This window comes from Microcaecilia unicolor, chromosome 2 (genome assembly GCF_901765095.1).
Source record: "Microcaecilia unicolor chromosome 2, aMicUni1.1, whole genome shotgun sequence".
In the NCBI taxonomy this organism is placed as follows: Eukaryota; Metazoa; Chordata; class Amphibia; order Gymnophiona; family Siphonopidae; genus Microcaecilia; species Microcaecilia unicolor.
This window is the reverse complement of record NC_044032.1, coordinates 166,315,817-166,338,953: the sequence shown is the minus strand read 5'-3', so window position 1 is coordinate 166,338,953 and position 23,137 is coordinate 166,315,817. Positions and strand designations below refer to the sequence as shown.

At 40.7% G+C, this 23,137-nt stretch overlaps 1 protein-coding gene across 1 annotated transcript in view; it reads right to left on the bottom strand.

The window, feature by feature from the left end:
* MAN2A1 (mannosidase alpha class 2A member 1) overlaps window positions 1–23,137 on the bottom strand; it is a 228,043-nt gene that overhangs the window by 30,217 nt on the left and 174,689 nt on the right. Inside the window, exons 18-19 of the mRNA XM_030193463.1 lie at window positions 21,156–21,297; window positions 8,730–8,863 (exon numbers count right to left, since the gene is read on the bottom strand). Coding sequence (XP_030049323.1) covers window positions 8,730–8,863; window positions 21,156–21,297 — 276 coding nt within the window. The remainder of the gene's footprint in view (window positions 1–8,729; window positions 8,864–21,155; window positions 21,298–23,137) is intronic.

The window sequence follows — 23,137 nt, the reverse complement described above, 5'->3', positions numbered from 1 at the left end:
AATATGAGGAAGGGAAAAACAGTGAAAAATAAAATAAGGAAGATAATTATCCACTAGGGAAGCACTCACGAAAGCAAAAACATGTCCAAAATAACACAGTGTGAGAAGACAAACAAAACGTGTCCCCTCAGCTCTGTGGAAGAAAAAAAGAGACTGAGGGACCCTCACTCAAGTGTTGGGCAAGAAGGCGCCAGCACATGTGGGGTGGGCTGCTGCTAGAATTTTCTTTATTACTTGCGAATCAGCGTCCACACCGGGGATATGTAAGATGATATCACCCATATGTGGGGATAACATGACCTGTTTGTCCTCGAAGAATGTTTGCTATATAGTTTCTGTAGCACAGTTGTAGGTTTTTGTGTTGCTCCACAGTACCTGGCAGTGGAGGGATTTGGTGTTGCTATTACTGAGGTGACACAAGAATTTGAATATATATTTGTTTTGTTGTATGACAAGTGAGAAATCTGATGTATTGCATGTAGCTTTTTGATATGAGATAGCAAATTCATATAGTTACACAGTTGTGCTTTGTTTAGCTGGGAATTTGTATTGTGTGTCACCCTTATCTGTCAGGTGTGTCACAACAGAAGAAATTGAGAACCACTGGATTAAAATAACTAAACAAGATTTCAAATTACACCCAATGCATTTATACAGATACAATGTAGTTAGAAACTGTTCATGCTTTCCCAGATTTCATACATTCACCACAGCCATTAACCTAATATATGAAATTAAAAATGGAGGCAATTACAAAGTTTTGAATGCAAAAATATAACACATAGAAACAAGGAACAGGACCTCAGATAAGAACCTCTCTAGTCTCTCTGAATGTTAACATATGTGCAGGTATAATATTATTACTACTACTATAGTATTACTAGGCTTTGGCTCACGCTTCTTTCAGTCAGGTTAATTTTAACAACGCCACAAAAGCAGACTGGATGATTCGAGGGAACTGGAACAAGAATACTGAACTTTCCACTAGTAGGCTACAGATTCAAATAAAAGGCTAAACATCATCATCTGAAAGTTGTTTGATGGCTATTCAGTGGCTAAGCCCACTCAAGCTGTGTAATTTGTTGCAGAGGGTGTGGATCTAACTCAGTATGGCACGTCTTATGTTTTGAATGTGAAATGATGTTTTTAAGCTAATTTATAAAGCAATTCATTAAAAGATTATCCATGCACAAAACAGATTTTATACCAGAAGTCTAATACCAAAAAAAAACAAGTAAAAATAAATATTACAAAATATTTACTTCCATTATACCATTTGTTCTGGGAGGCAGAAATCCATCTAAAAACCACTACTTTATATATATACAGTGCAAATGCAGCCGTGTTTTACAAAGGTCCTGCCAGGTGTACCTGAATGATTTAGTACTCACTGCCACCCCCACTTCCACCAGCTGTTTCTTTCCACAGAGCTAAAAACTCATTGAGCTGCACGTTAGCGCTTGTTTTATTTGCTGTGTCATTTATAGGCTCTTTCATTTTTTTAAAGTTATTTTTCTTCATTTTGGGAGCATTTTCATAAGTGTGTGTATGTTTTGTAAAAAGAGTGCAATTGTTTTCAGAAGGTGCACACTATTAATCACATGAAAAATAAAACTGTATTGTGTTTTTTCCCCTTTGTTTTGTGCAGAAAACACAAAATGACTGCATATTATTACTGAATGCTGCAGAAGAAAAAAGCCAGAAAGTGAACTGCTGACCTAATTATCTTCCACATCTAATGCTGCCCTCTATGCTGCAGATTTAAAGCCAATGAACAAGATTTCTCTCACAGGCTCCTGCCATGCATGCCAGCTCTAGCATATCTATATTCCAAAACTGACATTCTAATCAATAAATAGAAAATACAAATTTTTCTTCTATCTTTGTTGTCTGGTAATTTTACTTTTTTTTTTTTATTATTTTGTTGGTCCCAGTATCTGGTTTCTGTTTTCCTCTGTCTTCTTTTAACTGTCTTGCCAGGGTCTCCTTGTCCATTTCACACTTCTTTTTCTCTCCATGTCCACCATCCATCTTCTCGCTGTATCCCTATCCACCCTTCCCAGGATCACCTCTGTGTTCTTGTCCTTATCTTGCCGCCAGGTTGAGCATCTCCTCCCTCTGTGCCCTTATTCTTGCCCTGTCTTCTCTTAATATCTCCTTGATAATCTGCTGACTTTACCTCCATCTATCCTATAAACAAAACAAAACAATCTCCCTGTCTTTTCACTTGCAGATGTTTTGGAGTGGAGGAGTAGCCTAGTGGTTAGTGCAGTGGACTTTGATCCTGGGGAACTGAGTTCGATTCCCACTGCAGCTCCTTGTGACTCTGGGCATGTCACTTAACCCTCCATTGCCCCTGGTACAAAATAAGTACCTGACTATATGTAAACCGCTTTGAATGTAGTTGCAAAAACCTCAGAAAGGCAGTATATCAAGCCCCATTTCCCTTTCCCTATAGTCCCCTCCCTATCCACCCTTCTACCACCCACCTCTAGGTTAACTCCCTCTATATAAGAATATCAAGAGACAGGTATCTTCAATACACCCTAATTGGTCAATCCTACTCATTCATCTCTCTTAACACAAAAAAAAGCACTGGGTAAAACTGCATTTTTTTTTTTTTTATTAGAGATGCTTCCTAACCAGTACAGAAACAGGATTTTATTAGTCAGGCAGTTGTCTAAGCATGGGAGTGTATTAATGTGTGTCATTTTTTTTAATGTATATTCTACTATCTTGGTAGTTTACGAAAAATGAACATTTTAAAACAGTTTTAGAGCCAAGTCAGTGTAGAAAAAGAGAAATTCTTTACACTCCTCATCTGATAAGCATGGAGATAGAGAATACATGCACAGAAACATGCATTCTCTTCTCCCTGGAATGGTCATATACTTCCTTATTGGCTGATTGCCACTAGGGCCTTTCAGTGTGAAGAGTAGGTCTTTGTCTGTGCTACATGCTTTTATATTATTGCACTTCACTTGTCTCTTTGGGTCTCTCCAACCCTCTTGTTCTGAAGTCAGAGATGAGAAGAGAGAGGTATTTAGGGTCTGCTGTGTTGGTGCTATCTTATCTGATCATTTGGCAACTGTAACTATGCTGTGGCTATGTGGTGACCAGCATATTCCTGTTGGAAATAAAACATTTATCTTTATCTATATTTGCTGATTGTCCGACTGTTATCTGTACATATCTCGGGAAAAACAAAGAACCAGTTCCAAATAACATTCTGGTTCTAAACTGCCCATTCCCATTGGTCATATCAGTGCAAGTCCACGAGGTTATAAAATCACACACCTAACCCGGGCCACACAGAGAGGAGGCAGCATTGCAATTCTTTAAACTCAAACTTAAAATTCTGGCTTGCATGGGAAATATTTGTTTTACACTATTCTACCGCCCACCTGGTAAGTAGACAGATGCACAGGATGCTTTAATGGATTTAGTCTCAAACACTTGCACTCACAAGGACAATGTGGTTCTATTAGGCGGCACAAACCTGTAATAGTGATGGACACTCAGAACCTACTAGATTTCCTAGATATGTGCGACTTTCCACACCCGCCAAATAACTCCACCCACAACAAAGGGCACAAGCTGGACATGCTAGCTTACAGACTTGAGAACAATCAAGAGATGAGAATCAGAGATAGCCTATGGCCACCAAACCTGTGGTCAGATCAAAGCAAGCTAAAATTTATCCAGGATTGGCCAGAACAGGATAAGAGAATATATGATGTCCCACCTAACTCATCTAAATCAAGAGGTAAAATTGACATAGACCAGTGGTTCCAAAATCTGGTCCTGGAGGCACCCCAGCCAGTCATAAGATAGATTTGCATGTAGTGGAGGCAGTGCATGCAAATCTCTCTCATGAATATTTATTGTGGGTATCCTGAAAACCTGACTGGCTGGGGTCCCTCCAAGACCAGGTTTGGGAACCACATAGACCATTTCTGGAACAACATAAACGAGAGCTCCGTGCTGGACCAGCCTGAGAAAACTGCCTTCCTGAATCAACGGGACAAAAAGAGTCGTACAGCACTGGACAAAATAGTACCCAAGAAGCTGAAATGTAATCACGGGAGAAAACCTATCCCTGGTTCAATCAGGAACTAACACAGAAGAAAAAAAACCTGAAGAAGGCTAAAGAGGAATTGGATTTCCTGCAAATCCGATGAAAGCAGAGTGCACGAGTGCAAACTGATCCAACAATACAAGTCTGAAATTTAAAAAGCCATTACTAAGTATTATAAAGGCTATGAAGGTGAAGCACAACTAAATTTCAAAAAGGTTTTCGAGCTAGTTAACTGACTGTTGGACACACAGGCTCTGACTGCAGATTATAGACAACCTCTCTCAGCCCAGGAGTTGGCTAACTACTTTGAGCAGAAAGTCACCACTATCAGAAGAGGACTGCCCATTCCAATGAGTAACATAGGGAACTTCCTAGATGTGACCAGAAACGAGGACGACTCCCTGCCAGCAGACAGATCATGGTCATCTTTCACACCACTCTCTGACATGGTCAGATACTTCTGGGAATAAATACGCCAAATCCCAATGTTTACTACATACTTGTCCAAATTTCTTATACATTCATATATAGCCTAACCAAGTATATCACTTTTATGTTTCGCCAGGGCCAATTCCTCAAAGAGAAGGGAGGCATTATCCTAACTCCCACTCCTAAAACTAGGAAGATCATGTGGGATGTAGTATCCAACTACAGACCCGTGGCCTCCATACCTTTACTTACCAAGGTGATGGAAGGCATAGTGGCCAAACAACTTATGGAATATATGATGCATTCTTCAATACTGCACAGTTCTCAATCGGGGTTCTGCCCTAACTACAGTACAGAAACCGTTCTAACATCTTTGGAGACAGAACTGAGAAAGGAGGTTAGAATGGGCAGGAGGGTCATGATCCTCTAGTTTGACATGTCCTTGGCATTTGATCTGGTGGACCATGGGTTGCTGCTAAACATGCTAGACAACCTAAGTATAGGGGACAAGGTACTATCCTGGTTTGAGGGATTCCTGAGCAGCAGATCCTACAAAGTGAAGATGTTGGGATCTCTATCATCAGAATGGATCCTAGAATGTGAACTGCCTCAAATTTCCCCATATCTCCATCACTAATATTCTGATGGCCCCCTTAGGCAAACAACTGGAAGAGAGAGGTTTTAACATATACATCTATGCAGAAGACTTAACCATACGCATCCCATTTATTAATGACATCCTGAATGTGATAGGAGCTATCAAACGTGCACTTGATCTGATGAAATCCTAGGCCACGGCTTTTAAGCTGAAACTTAACAGAGAAAAGATGAAGTTCATGACTATAAACAGCCCATTCAAACCAACAGTAACACATTTTATATTGATCAAACAGAATATTCTATAGACACTAACATCAAAGCGCTGGGAATACTACTTGACCAGCACCTAACCTTAGAACCGCAAGTGTCTGCCCTAATGTCAAAAGTATTATCAGATCGGTATGGCAACTGCGATGACTAACAGCCTACTTTTCAAAAAACACCTTTCGCATTTTGGTCCAAAGTTTTGTTCTGTCCCAGATAGACTACTGTAATATAGTCTATGTGGGATGCAGGGAATACATCTTCAAAAAGCTACAACTACTACTTAGCATTTCTATAGCACTACAAAGCGTACGCAGCGCAGCGCTGCACAAACATAGAAGAAAGACAGTCCCTGCTCAAAGAGCTTACTATCTAGTAGACAAAAAATAAAGCAAACAAATCAATTAATGTGTAGAGGAAAGAGGAGAGGAGGGTAGGTGGAGGTGAGTGGATACAAGTAGTTACGAGTCAAAGCACTGTTAAAGAGGTGGGCTTTCAATCTAGATTTAAAGATGGTCAAGGATGGGGCAAGACGTAGGGGCTCAGGAAGTCTATTCCAGGCATAGGGCGCAGCAAGACAGAAGGAGCGAAGTCTGGAGTTGGCAGTAGCGGAGAAGAGAACAGATAAGAAGGATTTATCCAGGGAACGGAGTGCACGGGAAGGGGTACAGGGAAGGACGAGTGTGGAGAGATACTGGGGAGCAGCAGAGTGAGTACATTTATAGGTTAGTAGAAGAAGTTTGAACAGGATGTGAAAACAGATAGGGAGCCAGTGAAGCGACTTGAGGAGGGGGTAGTATGAGTAAAGCGAACCTGGCGGAAGACGAGACGGGCAGCAGAGTTTTGAACCAACTAGAGAGGGGAGAGGTGACTAAGTGGGAGGCCAGCAAGAAGCAGATTGCAGTAGTCCAAACGAGAGGTGACAAGGTTTTGGTAGAGTGCTCAGAAAGAAAGGGGCAGATTTTACGGATGTTGTAAAGAAAGAAACGACAGGACTTGGCGATCTGCTGGATATGAGCAGAGAAGGAGAGAGAAGAGTCAAAGATAACCCCAAGGTAACCCCAAACAGTACAAAATAACCCTGCGCATCTGATCAGCGACATATCCAGATACAACCATGCTACACCATTCCTGCAATCCCTGCACTGGTTACTAATAAGAGTGAGAGTGGTTTTCAAAATTTGTGCTTTCATATACCAGGTTGTCTTTGGCACTGCATCAAGCTATATGATGTCACTAGTAGAACTACTGCTACCAAATCTCATGGAGAAGCAGAGAGACCACTTATTTGTCCACTTCCTCAGCTGTAAAGGGATGGTCTACAAATCAGCCCGTAATGCCGGCTTTCCACATAATGTAGCCAAATGGTGGAATGCATTGCTCAAAGACATACAACATGATACCACCTACAAAAGCTTTCTTAAAAAATAAAAACATTTTTATACAAGAAATTCCTATAGATGTGACTGACATTTGAGCTGCAAGGCATCCCTGATAATCACAACCTGATCATATATACCTACCCTCTCTCACCCTGGCTCTGTTAACTTACCTATGGGCTTCATGCCTATTACCAAGGAGCTGTCTACCCTTCACTAGGTCTCCTTCCCTAGTCTTGTATCCACAGATCTATTTGCTCACTGCCTTATAATGCATCCTTTACCTGTCTTTGTATATCTGATTAATTATGTAAGCCACATAGAACTGAGTTTCTCGACTCAGATAATTGTGGAGTATAAATCCAATAAAGTAAAGTAGTAGGCTGCTTGATAGACAGCAAGAACTGTGGCCCAGTTGTTAAGAGCCTATAGTATAAGTGGTTGCTTAGCAGGTTGTATCAGCTCCATGTCCTGTAATGGTGGTGGTGGTGGTAGGGGGGGGGGGGGGGGGTCTGTAATCTGTTATGCACACTATAACTTGCTAATTTCCCCAAATCTTCAACCCTTGACTCCATTAGATCCATAATCTAAATGTGATACTGTTTAAATATACAGTATAGAATTTATTCTCAGGGCAAGCAAGACCCAAGTGGCATGGTGAAAGTGTCTATTACATCGCTGTCCCCATCTACGCCATCTCCTAGCTCCTCATTGATCCCCAAACCCTCACTTTCATCATGGGCAGCCATGGAGCAGGCTGTAGGCTGCAGTATGCTCATAATCTTCGTATAGTCAAAACTCTGATATCTTTGCTTTTTGGGCATGCTTCAAATGTGAAAGGAAAAGGCGAGGTAACATCACCACAGGGACTGAGTACATGACTGTCCAGAGTCCCCTCATTTAGGCATCTGCGCAACTGTCTATTGTACATTGGAAGAGCTGACTTTTGTGTGTTTATATTATTACCATGTTAGTGTAACATAGTTTTTGTGAATACATATACCTATGTATCTATACATACATGCATTTTGTCAGCAGGTCTCCCTTCCACTCCTTGGCCAGGGTCAACCCTGTTTAGCCAGAACGCTCCAACACCGGCTCCTGCTCCCTCTGGCACTAGTTGTTTCTCAGTTCTGACTCCCACCTTCTTGTCCCACTTTAGTTGAGAGGATTCCCACGGTTCATATGAGTAGTATTTCCCAAAAATGACCAACAACTCCAGTCATATCATAAAAGGGTTTCTTTTTTTTTATTTTTCACAGTCCAGAATCATCATTCTTACAGTACTTAATGCCATTCCACCCTCAGTCATTGACATTTGTTTATATTCACAGTGTTCAATGAGGGTCCCTCCTCCACCCTGCTGGATATAGTTTACTGAAATTCAATGCCACCTTCTATCCTCTCAGGTAGCTACACGTCAAACTGATTCCAAAAGCTCATTCAACATGCAGTTTCACTCTCCTCTTCTCTTAATGCTCTGAGTTACTTGCTGCCACAGCTTCTTCCCCAGCTGCCTCAATTCTCCCCTTCCAATTCCAACCAGTTGAGGAAATACAGCAGACAGCAAACCCCGCACTTTAGCTCCAGCGGCCTGAGCCAATGCAGACACCTCCTTTCTCTTCTCACTCTCACCTGCCTCCTCCAATTTATCCCATTCCATTACTTCCTCCTCCACCCAGGACTCTCTCAGCTGCTCCTCATCTCCCTGATTAGTGACCATCTCCCAATCCTGTCCCTCCTCCTCTACTTCTTGCGAGTGCTGTACTGGGTCAGGTGCATTCTGGGGATGGTAGTTCCTATCCTTATTCCTCTCTCAATCTTTTATCCACCAGGGGGCGAGCTTCCCGCCCATCTGTGAGGTGTGTTCGTCTCTCTCACTCTTTCCTGGGCCGCTCTCGCTTTCCCTGCGGCCGTCCTCTCAGCAACCCCTCACAATTTATACATAAAACAAGACTGTGCTACGTATTTATTCCTACCTTATCTGTATCATGTCTTCTCTCTAACAGAAGTTTAAACAAATTGGCCGTGATCTTGTTATCTTGAATGCCTTGCCCAAGTCCACGGTTATCATCCTGCATAAGCCGACGGTCCATAAATACTTCCAACTGTCCTGAAAAACAAAATTGCAAATGTTATAAATACTAACTAGGGTAATTATATTTATTGTAATAATATGCATGAAACACTGGAAAAGCTATGATAATGTATTGGTATTGCACCTCTACTGCATTTAGTTGTGCCAAGATTAAAACTGTTTTCCGTTACAATATAATTATTTTCTTAAGTAGTAAATTTACTTAACCCATAACACACTACCTGGAACTATGAACCCTAATGTTTATATTCTTCTTTGTTGTAAACAAATCTCTCTGAATGAATTTTCTCTTTTGATTTTGTTCCTGCCTTGGCTAGGAACTTAATAAACTTCATGATTCAAGGTGAACTGTGGTGAAAACTGGCTATTAACCAGTTAGAAAGCCATGGAAGTGTGACCCTCCAAATTCACCCTATTTAAGGAGCACAGGTTCATGGACTGGCAAGTAAAGTGAGGATACTTACTTGTAGCAGAATAAGAATATAAGGGAAAAATAACAACACAAATCCCAAAAAGGGAATAAGAGATGAGAAGGCGGTAGAACTAGAGGACATGAAATGAGATTGAAGGAGGGCAGACTCAAGAAAAATGTCAGGAAGTATTTTTTCATGGAGGGAGTGGTGGATACTTGGAATGCCCTCCTGCGGGAGCTGGTGGAGATGAAAACAGTAACATGCGTGGGATAAACATAAAGGAATCCTGTTCAGAAGGAATGGATCCTCAGAAGCTTGGCAGAGATTGGGTGGCAAAGCCAGTGGTGGGAGGCGGGGCTAATGCTGGGCAGACTTCTACGGTCTGTGCCCTGAAAACGGCAGATACAAATCAAGGTAAGGTATACACAAAAAGTAACACATATGAGTTTATCTTGTTGGGCAGACTGGATGGACTGTGCAGGTCTTTTTCTGCCGTCATCTACTATGTTACTATGATGGAAGGCACCAAAAAAACATGAGAGTAAACAACGCTGAGAGAAGCTGCCCTCAATATTGATGAAAAAAGACTGATTGGTCCCACGCTCGTGATTTTGGCAGAAAGGCATGCACACATATGCGGTAGGAGAGCTACCTCGAGCTCTTAAATTTATAGTACACTGGGCAGCATAAACAACACTGAGAGAAGCTGCCCTCAATATAGATGAAAAAAGTATGATTGGTCCCACGCTCGTGATTTGGGCAGAAAGGCACGCATACATGTGTGGTAGGAGCGCTACCTCAAGCTCTTAAATTTATAGTACACTGGGCAGCATTTCTGCACCGGACGCTGTGGTTGACACCATCCACATATGAGAATAAGTGGCCTTTCTTTTCCTCAGAGAATTCTAATGTTCCCAGCCAGCAAGTCCCTGCAACTTTAAGGGCTGCACTTATAGTTCTTTGCCTTCAGCACTGTCACTGCCCTGATGACTGGCCCAATGGCACTCAAAGAATTTCTGATCCAAAATAGAGGAATTCAACCCAAGACTGACTAATTCTACAGAAAAAATTAAAACCTAAGATAAATTAACATAATATAGGTGGACAACATTCCATATGGAGAAGTGTATGGTAACAAATATTAGAGAACCCTATAAATTAATGCACCAAGAAGAAATTCTCAAATGGCATATAGACGGTGTTTGGAAAAAAAACAGGACCCCTTACATAGTTTAAAGATACTTTGCAATTGTTTAAACATTTAGTATGACCTTTGAAAATACATTGGGCCATTTTGCTCATTACATCCAAACAAAATTCCATCTTACAGCCATTTTTGAACAGGCAAAACATCTGGGTTTCCATTTTGAAAAAGTGTCAAAGATGGACATTTTTGCACAAAAGACGTCTAAAAAAAAAAAGAGCCATTTTCCAAACTGACACGTCTAACTTATAAACAGCACAAAACCAGGCATCATTTTGAGAGAAATGGCCATACAGATGTCTCAGCAGATCAGTGGTCAGTGCAGTAGATTTTAAACAATGGCACCCAGGTACAATTCCCACCACAACTCCTTTATTGCGAGCCCTCCAGGAACAGAATAAAACCGACTGTACCTAACTGTATACCACTATAATGCCTTCAAGTGTCTCCTGCATGTTGGTACAGTAGGTAGTTTGTTGTATTTGGAGAGCTCACAATTTCCACTACAAATGTACTAGGCAGAGAGGAATTTGGACCTGGACGCCCTTGTCACAAACTCTTTGAAGTCTCTCTCATATGTTGCTTATAAAGACTTCAAATACATCTCCCTGGCCTTCACAGGCTGCACAGGGGGTGTTGTATGGGTTTATTTAATTGGTTTTGTATTTTCAGCCATTCCACAAAATATGCCCCCTTTTTCCAGCTGTGGAAAAAGTCAGGGCTCTTGCACACTGTCTTCCTCTGGGAGGCACTCTTACTGAAGAGTTGCCAGCATTCCAAAATGTACCATGGCCTCCAGGAATTCTCTGTGCTATGAAAGGCTGGGATTTGGGGGCAGGGGAAAAACTTTGGAAACATGGACACAAGTATAAAGTTTCCAAGTGCTTTTTTACCTCCAGACTTTACACCAATTTCTCTTAAAAGACCTTTATTGGTGAACTTCCCAAATATATTCACTTACATCTGTGTGACCCAGGTGTTAATTGGAGTTTTTCTTTGGATAGTATCATTCAAGAAAGAAAAGATACTTACCTGTAGCAGGTATTTGCTGAGGACAAGCAGGCCATTAATTCTCAAATTTGGGTGATGTCATCCATGTAGCCTGGTGCGAAATGCTACAATAGCGTATTTAACTTTAAGAGCCACGTGCTAGCATTCCCACCGCACATGTGCGAGTGGTTTCCCGCCCACCACAGGAGTATGGGAACAGCAGTACAGTATAATAGCTATACAAAACAACTCCAAGGGGAGGTGGGAGGGTATGTGAGAAATAATGGCATGCTGTCCTTGGAGAATACCTGCTACAGGTATCTTTGCTTTCTCAGAGGACAAGCAGGCCAGTTAATACTCACATGTGGGAATCCCTAGCTACCTCGCTTACTGAAAACAACAGAAGGACAATTCCAACTCGCAATGGCGAGTTGAAAAATACTAATTAAAATGTACTTATATAGACACTGTGTGAGTGTGCAGCCTGGAACAGAACAAATGGGCCTAGGAAGGTAGAGTTGAAGTCTAGACCCCAAACAAATTATGCAGAACTGTCCATCGCATCGGGTATCTCGCTCAAGGCAAAAATGAGATGTAAATGTATGGACTGAAGACCACTTTGAAGCCTTGCAAATCTCTTCTATAGAGGATGACCTCAAGTGGGCTACCGATGCAGCCATGCTCTGACATTATGAGCCTTGACATAACCCTCAAGAGTCAGCCCAGTTTGGGCGCAAGTGAAAGAATTGCAATCTGCCAGCCAATGTGCATTTCCCCGATGGCAACCACCCATTTAACATTGCTTTTGACTCGTAACCACTTGCCTCCACCTACCTTCCTCTCTTCCTTCCCGTTCACATTAATTGATTTGATTACTTTATTTTTTGTCTATTAGATTGTAAGCTCTTTGAGCAGGGACTGTCTTTCTTCTATGTTTGTGCAGCGCTGCGTATGCCTTGTAGCGCTATAGAAATGCTAAATAGTAGTAGTAGATTAAAAGAAACAACTTACTAATTGAATGCTATCTCACCATTTGAAAATGAATAAGGAAAAAAGCTAAATTCTAATTAGTAGGGCTAGAACAGAACAAACATGAAATCTGTCGATTGATGAAAATCATTTTGTGCTGGATAAACCCATAAAAATTTTGGGTGTTATACTGGATAATGAAAGTTAACAGTTGGATTGTGGGGTTACCAAGCCAGCCTTGAAAAAGCTAAGTTTATTCATTCTAAGCTTGGAGTGTTTAATTTTTCATTTTTGATTATGTTTTTCAAATCATAGGAGAAAATATTTTTTCACTCAATGAATAGTTAAAGCTCTGGAACTCTTTGCCGGAGGTTGTGGGAACAGCGGTTAGTATATCTGGGTTAAAAAAAGGTTTGGACAAATTCCTGGAGGAAAAGTCCATAGTCTGCTATTGAGACAAACATGGGACGCAACAACTTGCCCTGGGATTTATAGTATGGACTGTTGCCACAATCTGGGTTTCTGCCAGGTACTTGTGACCTGACTTGGCCACTGTTTGGAAAACAGGATACTGGGCTATATGCACCAGTAACGGTCAGAAAGAGGTTCATAAGGGCACAGCTCTAGGCTATGTCCTGGAAACCAGAAGTGTAGCCAGACTTCGGCGGGAGGGGGTCCAGAGCCCGAGGCAAGGAGGCACATTTTATCCCCACCCCAGCGCTGCCAACCCCCCTGCCATTTTTAACCCCCCCCCCCATTTTGACCTCCATGCTGCCACCACCACCTTTGACCCCCCCTAGCGCCAACCCTTTCGACCCTCTCTTCCCGCCACTGCATACCTTTGCTGGCGGGGGTCCCTAACCCCCGAAGTCTTCTTCTCTGGTGTGGCCGCATTGCTGATCTGCAAGGGCAGGCTTCTGTTTCTGTGCAGGACATCAGACTCAGAAACAGAAGCCTGCCCTTGCAGATCAGCAGCAACGCAGCCGCGCCGGAGAACAGGACTTTGGCTGGCAGGGGTTGGGGACCCCCGCCAGCAAAGGTACCCGACGGCGGCGGGGGAAGGTTGGCAGCGGGGGGGGGGGGGGGGCAGGGCCAAATCTACAGGGGCCCCTGCCCCCATGTAGCTACGCCCTTGCTGGAAACGCTGGTTCAAACTTATGAGAAACTTATGAACTGCTATGGACTTAAAATGCAAGCTGGGTTAGAGAAGAAAAGAAAAAAACCTTCCTGTGCAGTTTTTGCATTAATTCTTTTGGGTTCATATTTTTCTGTGAATCATGAGTCACATGTGAGGGGAACTTGTGCTGTGTTTTGCAGACTAAACTTTGCTTATGGAATCTAATTCTTTGTGCTGAATAAAAGCTCTTTATATTTTGGAACCTGGTTGCTGTGTAGTGTCTGAGCTGGAGAGTTGGAAGTCCTGGACCGGAGTGGGATCTGGATCGGGGGGATTTTTCTTGACCTCTTCCAAGGAAAATGTAAGAGGGTGATATAGACTGTGCCACGCCCTGGTGTGACATTACAATATGTTTTTTCTATTTTAGCATATCATATCTGTTTTTCAACAGAGCAGAGTGTTTATATACCTTGTTGTAGATTCATTAACTCCAAACAGGTATTCAGTTATGTGTGATCCTCATTGTTAACATCCTTTCTGGTCTCTTTTAAAATATACTTGAAATATATTATTTTGAAATACATGTCTTTTAAAATATGACTTTTAAATATACCCCTTTTCACAAATAATTTTCACTTTTTTATATAGATAGTATTTTCTTTTTGTCTGCTAAATTATGTGACTCACATTTATATCACAATTCACATTTCTAATTATTTATCACAAATATATGTAATCAGTATTGTTTTTGTGCACTTATTTTTATAGTCACTATCTTTATGTATATATATTTTTTGTTTCATTATATTAAGTATTTTACTTATTTTTGTTATTTGTGTTTATGTTTTTCTATGAGAACCCCTGATGAAGGCTATCATACCAAAACACAGCCCATGTTGGGTTTTTCCTATATGTTTCTTGATGAATAAACAGTTTGGAACATTAAAATTGAATGTCCTCGGAATTTATCTTTGGGCTTTTGGTTTTGGTCTATAGGCACAACACAATCGATTGTCACAATAGTTAATACCCCAGACTTGGGCTTGCTGTATCTGGCATCCATTTGCTTTTATGATCCCTGACACAGTAGATATGTGCCCTAACATGGCCCATGTCAGGTCCATGAATTAAAGAACTGTTCCTTTTTTAAAGGCTCTTGGTGCTTTTTGTTTGCCCCATAATTCAAAAATAAAAATAGGGCAATGAGTATTATCATGAACTTCATGGCAACAGAAAGGCATCTGGACATTGGACCATATTGTACATGAAGCGCAATTTTTGTCTTTTCAAGATTTACAAAGACAATATGAGTTACTCCACTCTCTATTATTGGCTTCAACTGAAATATAGTCTTGAACACCACTACACTCTCATTATTATGATTCTGAAGAGCCAAATATTTGACATCTTTGTACATTTAGAATAGCTGAAGACCATGTAGTATCTAAAGTCTATAAGCTGCTCAACTTTTAGCATCACAAATTTGTTAAATGCCTAGAAAAAGTTTGGTTAAAAGATGAAAATCTTACGGATGCTCTTTTCAAATGCCGTCAGCTTTGGATGAAAGTGAACACCCAACATGATAGGCTAATAAGATTCAATCTCTCTCTTTTTTATTTTGGCATAAAGAGCTCTTTGAACTTTGCAAAAAATTTGGAGAGTGGGTTTAAGTGACTAACAAGTTTTGACATTGTGGACTTCATTTGGGATCACTTACATAGGGCCCGATATTCAGCTGGCGACAAGGAATGCTTTGCTGTCCGTCAATGGCGTTAAACCTGGATATTCCATTCCAGACGGTTTCTAGCAACTGGAATGGAATATCCAGGGGTTTATTAACTGCTAAAAAGTTAACCAGTTATGCAAATATTCAGCGCTAGCTGGTTAACTTTTTAGTGGTTGAAGATAGGCCTGCTATTTATGCAGTTTTGAGCTGAATATCTGCGCCTAACCAGCCAGGCGCTAACCGGCAATATTCAGCAGAGATAACTGGCTATCTCCTGCTGACGTTTAGTAGTTAGATGCTGATATGTTATTTAACTGGTCAGCAGCCATGTCTGACAACCGCAGAAACAAAAAAGGTCCAAAATTTCCACAAAAGTTCAACACAAAAAAGAAACAGGTGGAAAAACAACTTCAAGAGATCAATCCAAGACAAGGGGTGAGATGCTCCAGAAAAACTTTATTAAGGACCCAACACGGTCCGTGTTTCGGTTTTTAAAAAAACCTTCATCAGGGGTCAATCAGTAGTTGCACAGAGGATATACTGACAGACAAAGGAGCTCATAAAATGTAGTCTCTTACATAAAATAGAAAGTGTTGCCTCGTACCAACAGATTCAATTTGAAATACTATTTTTCAATACTATTTCAAATTGAATCTGTTGGTACGAGGCAACACTTTCTATTTTATGTAAGAGACTACATTTTATGAGCTCCTTTGTCTGTCAGTATATCCTCTGTGCAACTACTGATTGACCCCTGATGAAGGTTTTTTTAAAAACCGAAACACGGACCGTGTTGGGTCCCTAATAAAGTTTTTCTGGAGCATCTCACCCCTTGTCTTGGATTGATCTCTTGAAGTTGTTTTTCCACCTGTTTCTTTTTTGTGCAGCAGCCATGTCTGGCCACTTAAATAGTATCGGGGGAAGTTTTTGAATGCTCCTGACTTCAAACATTTTAGACTATGATATGGAAAGAAATTCAAGGGATTTTTAAGACAGACATAGCTTACAACTGATATTATTTTCTTTCATTTATGATTAGACAAGACATTCATGGAGGATCAGATGAGTTTGACTTGTTAATTGCAGTAGCAATACAGAAGGTGTATGCTAATTGGAAAATAGCATCTTTACATTCAGTCAGTTTTGGTGGAACACTACATGCCAAATTTGTAAGTTTGAGAAATATCTTCTATTTGGTACTCACAATGAACTCCTTGCTCTTAGATGATGGTCATATTTATAGGATTATCTATCAAATATATAGCTCTCACAGATATTGAACACTCATATTTTTGATACTTACAATGCTTCTCTTTCGTTTAACTGTTTACACTGTAAGTTTGAAGAAAACTAATACAATGTATTGCAATTTTTTGTAAACGCTTTATCACATATGTCTCTGAAAAGAAACAGTAGTTATTAGTGCCTCAATGTTTACTGTTAGAAGTTTTCTGTAGTCCATGAGTGGCAACTCAGGCACACTGAATGCTTTAAAGATATGTGTGTTTATTTTTAAGTGTAACCTTCAGTTTCACTGGAACAAGGAAGCGACTGAAAATAATAAGAAGCAGCATAAAGAACGTTAAGTCAAATGCAAAGCACTGATAAGGAAAGCAAAGAGTAACTTTGAAACAAAGATTGCGTTGGAGGCAAAAACACAGAGGGGCATAATCGAACGCGAACGCCCATCTCTATGGGAGCCTATCTCCGAGGACGGGTCTGCGAAGGGGCGGGACAGACCGTATTTTCGAAAAAGATGGGCGTCCATCTTTTGTTTCAATAATACGGTTTGTGCCGAGCAAATGCATCGGGTTTGGGCGGATTTGAGCTGGGCGGTATCTGTTTTCAGCGATAATGGAAACCGAAGGCGCCCAGCTCAAAAACGAACAAATCCAAGGCATTTGGTCGTGGGAGGGGCCAGGATTCGTAGTGCACTGGTCCCCCTCACATGCCGGGGCACTTGTAACAATTAAAAAAAAAAATCAAAATACCTCCCAAGTCCATAGCTCCCTTACCTTAGGTGCTGAGCCCCCCAAAACCCACTGCCCACAACTCTACACCATTACCATAGCACTTATGGCTGAAGGGGGGCACCTAGATGTGGGTACAGTGGGTTTGGGGGGGTGGTTTGGAGCACTCCCATTTAGCAGCACAAGTGTAACAGGTAGTGGGGGGATGGGCCTGGGTCCACCTGCCTGAAGTCCACTGCACCCAATAACAACTGCTCCAGGGACCTGCATACTGCTGTGATGGAGCTGGGTATAACATTTAAGGCTGGCATACAGGCTGAAAAAAAAGTTTTTAAAGTTCTTTTTTTTGGTGGGAGGGGGTTAGTGACCACTGGGGGAGTCAGGGGAGGTCATCCCTGATTCCTTCCGGTGGTCATCTGGGCAGTTGGGGCACTTTTTGGGGACTTGTTCGTGAAAAAAAGGGTCCAAAAAAGTGACCGAAATTCTCGCTTCTGGCGCCCTTCTTTTTTCCATTATCGGCCGAGTGCGCCCATCTCTCCTCGGCCGATAAACACACCCAGTCCCGCCTCCGTCAACTTTGTTCATTCCCGCGACAGACTGCAGTTGGAGGCACCCAAAATCGGCTTTCGATAATACCGATTTAGGCGCCCATGGGAGAAAGGCGCCCATCTTCCGATTTGGGTCGAAATATGGGCGTCTTTCTCTTTCGAAAATGAGCTGGATAGTAAATTTAAGCCAGCAAAAGAAGCGGTTGGACAGCTAGATGACCGAGGGCTAAAAGACGCAATCAGGGAAGACATTGCCATAGTGGAGAAATTAAATGAATTCTTTGTTTTGGTGCTCACCAAGGAAGATTTGGGAGAGATACCAGTGCCAAAAATGGTATTCAAAGCTGATGAGTCGAAGAAACTGAATGAAATCTCTATAAACCTTGAGGATGTAATGGGGCAATTTGACAAATAGAAGAGCAGCAAATCTCCTGGACTAGATAGTACTCAACCAAGAGTACTGATAGAATTGAAAAATGAACTGGCAGAACTATTGTTAGTAATATGTAATTTATCTTTAAAATAGAGTGCGGTACCAGAAGATTGGAGGGTAGCCCATGTAACGCCGATATTTAAAAAAGGTTCCAGAGGGGATCGGTGAAATTATAGACCGGTGAGCCTAACATCGGTTACAGGCAAAATGGTAGCGGTTATTATAAAGAACAAAATTACAGAGCATATTCAAAAGCATGGATTAATGAGACAAAGCCAACATGGATTTAGAGATGGGAAATCTTGCCTCACCAATCTATTACATTTCTTTGAAGGGGTGAACAAACATGTGTATAAAGGCAAACTGGTTGATATTGTGTATCTGGAATTTCAAAAGGCGTTTGACAAAGTACTTCATGAAAGACTCCAGAAGAAATTGGAGAGTCATTGTGGATTAAAAACTGGTTAAAGGATAGAAAACAGAGTAGGGTTAAATGGTCAGTATTCTCAATGGAGAAGGGTAGATAGTGGGGTTCCCCAGGGGTCTGTGCTGGGACCGCTGCTTTTTAACATATTTATAAATGATCTAGAGATGGGAGTAACTAGTGAGGTAATTAAATTTGCAAAGTTATTCAAAGTTGTTAAATCACGAGAGGATTGTGAAAAATTACAAGCGGACCTTATGAGACTGGGAGACTGGGCGTCTAAATGGCAGATGACTTTTAATGTGAACAAGTGCAAAGTGATGCATGTGGGAAAGAGGAACCCAAATTATAGCTACGTAATGCAGGGTTCCATGTTAGGAGTTATTTATTTATTTATTGCATTTGTATCCCACCTTTTCTCACCTATTTGTAGGCTCAAAGTGGCTTACAGAGTGTGGTTATGACAATCATTTCGTGATAACAAGTACAATTCTTATAGTTTGAATGTTGGTAAGAGAAGATGGGATCTCAGCATCATTGTTGATACGTTGAAACCCTCTGCTCAGTGTGATGCGACGGCTAAGAAAGCAAATAGAATGTTAGGTATTATTAGGAAAGGAATGGAAAACAAAAGTGAGGACATTATAATGCCTTTGTATCGGTCCAGGGTGCGACTGTACCTCGAATATTGTGTTCAATTCTGGTCACCGAATCTCAAAAAAGGTATAGTGGAATTAGAAAAGGTGCAGAGAAGGGCGACGGAAATGATAAAGGGGATGGGATGACTTTCTTATGAGGAAAGGTTGAAGTATCTAGGGTTCTTCTGCTTGGAGAAAAGACGGCTGAGGGGTGATATGATAGAGGTTTATAAAATAATGAGTGGAGTGGAACGGGTAGACGTGAATCACTTGTTTACTTTTTCCAAAAATACTAGGACTAGGGGGAATGCGATGATGCTACAAAGCAGCAAATTTAATACGAATCAGAGAAAATGTTTCTTCACTTAACATGTAATTAAACTCTGGCATTCATTGCCAGAGAATGTGGTAAAGACGGTTAGTTTAGTGGGGTTTAAAAAAAGGTCTGGACATTATTAAATTGACTTGGGGAAAATCCACTGCTTATTCCTGGGATAAGCAGTATAAAATGTTTTGCACATTTTTCAGATCTTGTCGGGCATTTGTGACCTGGATTGGCCACTGTTGGAAACAGGATGCTGGGCCTGATGGATCTGTCCCAGTGTGGCAGTACTTATGTATTTAAAAGATGTCATATCATAACCCTATATATTTAAGTTACAGGTGGAATACCAAAATTTTTTGACAATTCAATGCTTTAGATTCTGCAAGTCCTAGACAATACTGATTTAATTACCTTGCCAAAGGATTGGTACTTTCACTTTAGTCATGTAAAACAAAAATCTCAACTACTTGGGAGAAATTGCAGGACTTTTATAAGCAAAAAAAAAACTTTACAGCATTCCTGGGTTTTTGCTGGCTGGGTAAATGATGTGCTCTCTTTCTACCTCATAAGGATGTTGCAATTGCAATCCCAACAATTTTGGCCGAAATTCTTCAATGAACAGGACTGGCTGGGTTGTTTCCATTCTTTAGGTAAGCTGGGAATTCAGGTTATTACAGACATTGAGGTTACTGACTTCTTTAAATTCTGATTTCAATTCAGCCAGGTCCTTCCTATTCTGGTATGTTTGCTGCATGGTGTATTCTAAATTTGAGGCACACTCCTCTATATATGTTGTACTATCTTTAAATGTATTGAACTGAGTAGCCAGGTATATTATGTCTGCCTTAAATTCATGTAAATTGCCTGCATTTTTGTGCATAATGTTTTTAATATGAGGTAAGTAAGCAGAACAAGCTCAAGAGCCTCAAAGTTCATTTGCTGCTTCCATCTTGGCAGGGGTAGGCGGATCTTGTTTTGTCCTCTTACCAGTGATTCTCACTACAAATTTAATTTCATTTACCTTGCTTCTGAACATCTAGCAAACACCTAGAGAAGATTCTAAAGTTGAATTGCATGATTAGACAAGGCTGGAGAAAGATTTTCATTGGTGAATAGTGGAGCACAAGCTTTACACAGTCATCAGTCATCTTGGTAGGATTCCCGACTCCACACCCTCTTTTAATTATTCTTTTTAAACCTAGGGAAGGCTCTGTTCAAACTACCCATCTCTATCTCCTCCAGGACAGACACACACATACACACAAAGATAACGGACTAGAAAGAATTTTATCAGCAGCATGCGCTGGCCACTTGTTTTCTTATGTTTTTACCCATCTCAGATTTATTGATTGAAAATGTTACATTGCATCCCTCATCTTTTACAAAGTCTCGCTAGTGACTGCTGGTGAGGTAGTGCTGACACAGTCCATTCACTTTGAATGGGCCTTGTCAGCATTGTCGAACGGCTTTGTAAAAATGTGTGTGGGGGGGGGGGGGGGGGAATTAAATGTGTTAAATTTTTAGGTTTGGTAAAGCTCTGTGATATTTACCATTTTTTAGACTTGCAACTCCTAAGGACTGAGCGGACAGAAGTGTCAAACGTACAGCATTATCTTGAATGTAAATCATTGAAGTCATTGGGTAGACATTTGCTTGAAGAGGCAATTTGCTCATAGTCTGTCTAGGTTGAATCTGTAACACCACAACATCAGCAATAAGAACAAATGATTCTGAAACAGGAAAGTACATTCAAAACAGAATTATCCTATCCCATTTTTATGCATTCTTTGCCCCTTCAAAACAAGAAATTGCACCCATACGTCTTATCACAAGTGAGCCTACATAAAAGGAACAAAGATTTTGCTGTTTTAGGTTGTTTCTCCTTACCTTTATGCATTAATTTAGATTAATATTGAATGTACAGTAGTTCATGGTACCAGTGAAAATGGAAAGCTTAAATGAGGGAGACAAAAGATCAAACAATGCACAGAGGGAGAAAACATCAGCTAACAATCCACATTCCACAAAGAATAAACCAAATTACAGATACATGATGCTAAGTCCCACATTAGGCTGTGGACCATACATTGAAATCTTCTGTTTAGTGTGAAGTGGCAGGTATAAAAAAAAATCAAGCAAAATGTTAGAAATTTTTAGGAAAGAATCGAGAATAAAACAAATAGTTATCAAAGTGCCTCCATATCACTCTAAATCACTCCACACCTTGAGAATTATATGCAATTCTTGTAGCCAAATCTAAATCAATATATCAGAATTAGAAAAGGTACAAAGAAAGGGGAACATAATGGTCAAGGGGACAGAACAAATTTCACATGAGGAAAGGCTAAAGAGATTATAACTCTTCAGCCTGGAAAAATACAGCTGAGAGGGGGATATGATAGAGTTCTACAAAATCCTAAGTGGAGTAGGATGGGTAATCATGAACTGACTGGTTACTCTTTCAAAAAGTACAAAAACTAGGAAACACAACATTAAGTTACATAGTAATAGGGAAAAAAAAAAAAACCTTTTTTTTTTTTACTCAATGCAAGCTTAAGTGCTGGAAATCTTTGCACGATGTTGCAGTAAGAGTAGTTAGTGTGGCTGAGTTTTAAAAGAGTATAGATAAATTACTGGAAGTAAAATCCATAAACCATTCTTAAAGCAGACCTGAGGAAAAAGTGACTGCTTATTCCTGGGGATAAATAGCATGGAATGTTGCTACTTTTAGGGACTCTGCCAAATACTTGCAACCTGAGCTGGCCACTGTTAGGATACTGGGTTAGACTGACTTTTGGTCTGACCCAGTAAGGCAATTTTTTATGTCATGGTCTAGGATTTCTGGGTAACTATAATAAGACCAAGAAAAAACATAAGAATAGCAATAGTGGGTCAGACTAATGGTTCATCTAGCCCAGTATCCTGCTTTCAAAAGTGGTAAATCCAGGTCACAAATACCTGGCAGAAACACAAATTGTGGCAACACTCCATGTTACCAATCCTGGAGGAAGAAGTGGCTTCCCCCATGTCTATCTCAACAGCAGACTATAAACGTTTCCTCCAGTAACTTATCCAAATCTTTTTTAAACCCAGATACGCTAACTGCTATTATCACATCCTCCAGCAATGAGTTCCAGAGTCTAACTATTCTTTGAGTGAAAAAATATTTTCTCCTATTTGTTTTAAAAGTATTTCCATGTAATATCATTGAGTGTACCCTGGCCTTTCTACTTTTTGAAACAGTGAAAAATCAATTCCATTCTACAACACTCAGGATTTTATAGACCCCAATCACATCCCCCCTTAGCTGTCTCTTTTCCAAGATAAAGAGCCCTAACCTCATAAGAACATAAGAGTAGCCATACTGGGTCAGACCAGTGGTCCATGTAGGCTAGTATCCTGTTTCCAACAGTGGCCAAGCCAGGTCACAAGTACCTGGCAGAAACCCAAATCGTGGAAACACGCCATGCTACCAATACCAGGGTAAGCAGTTGCTTCCCCGTGTCTGTCTCAATAGCAGACTATGGACTTT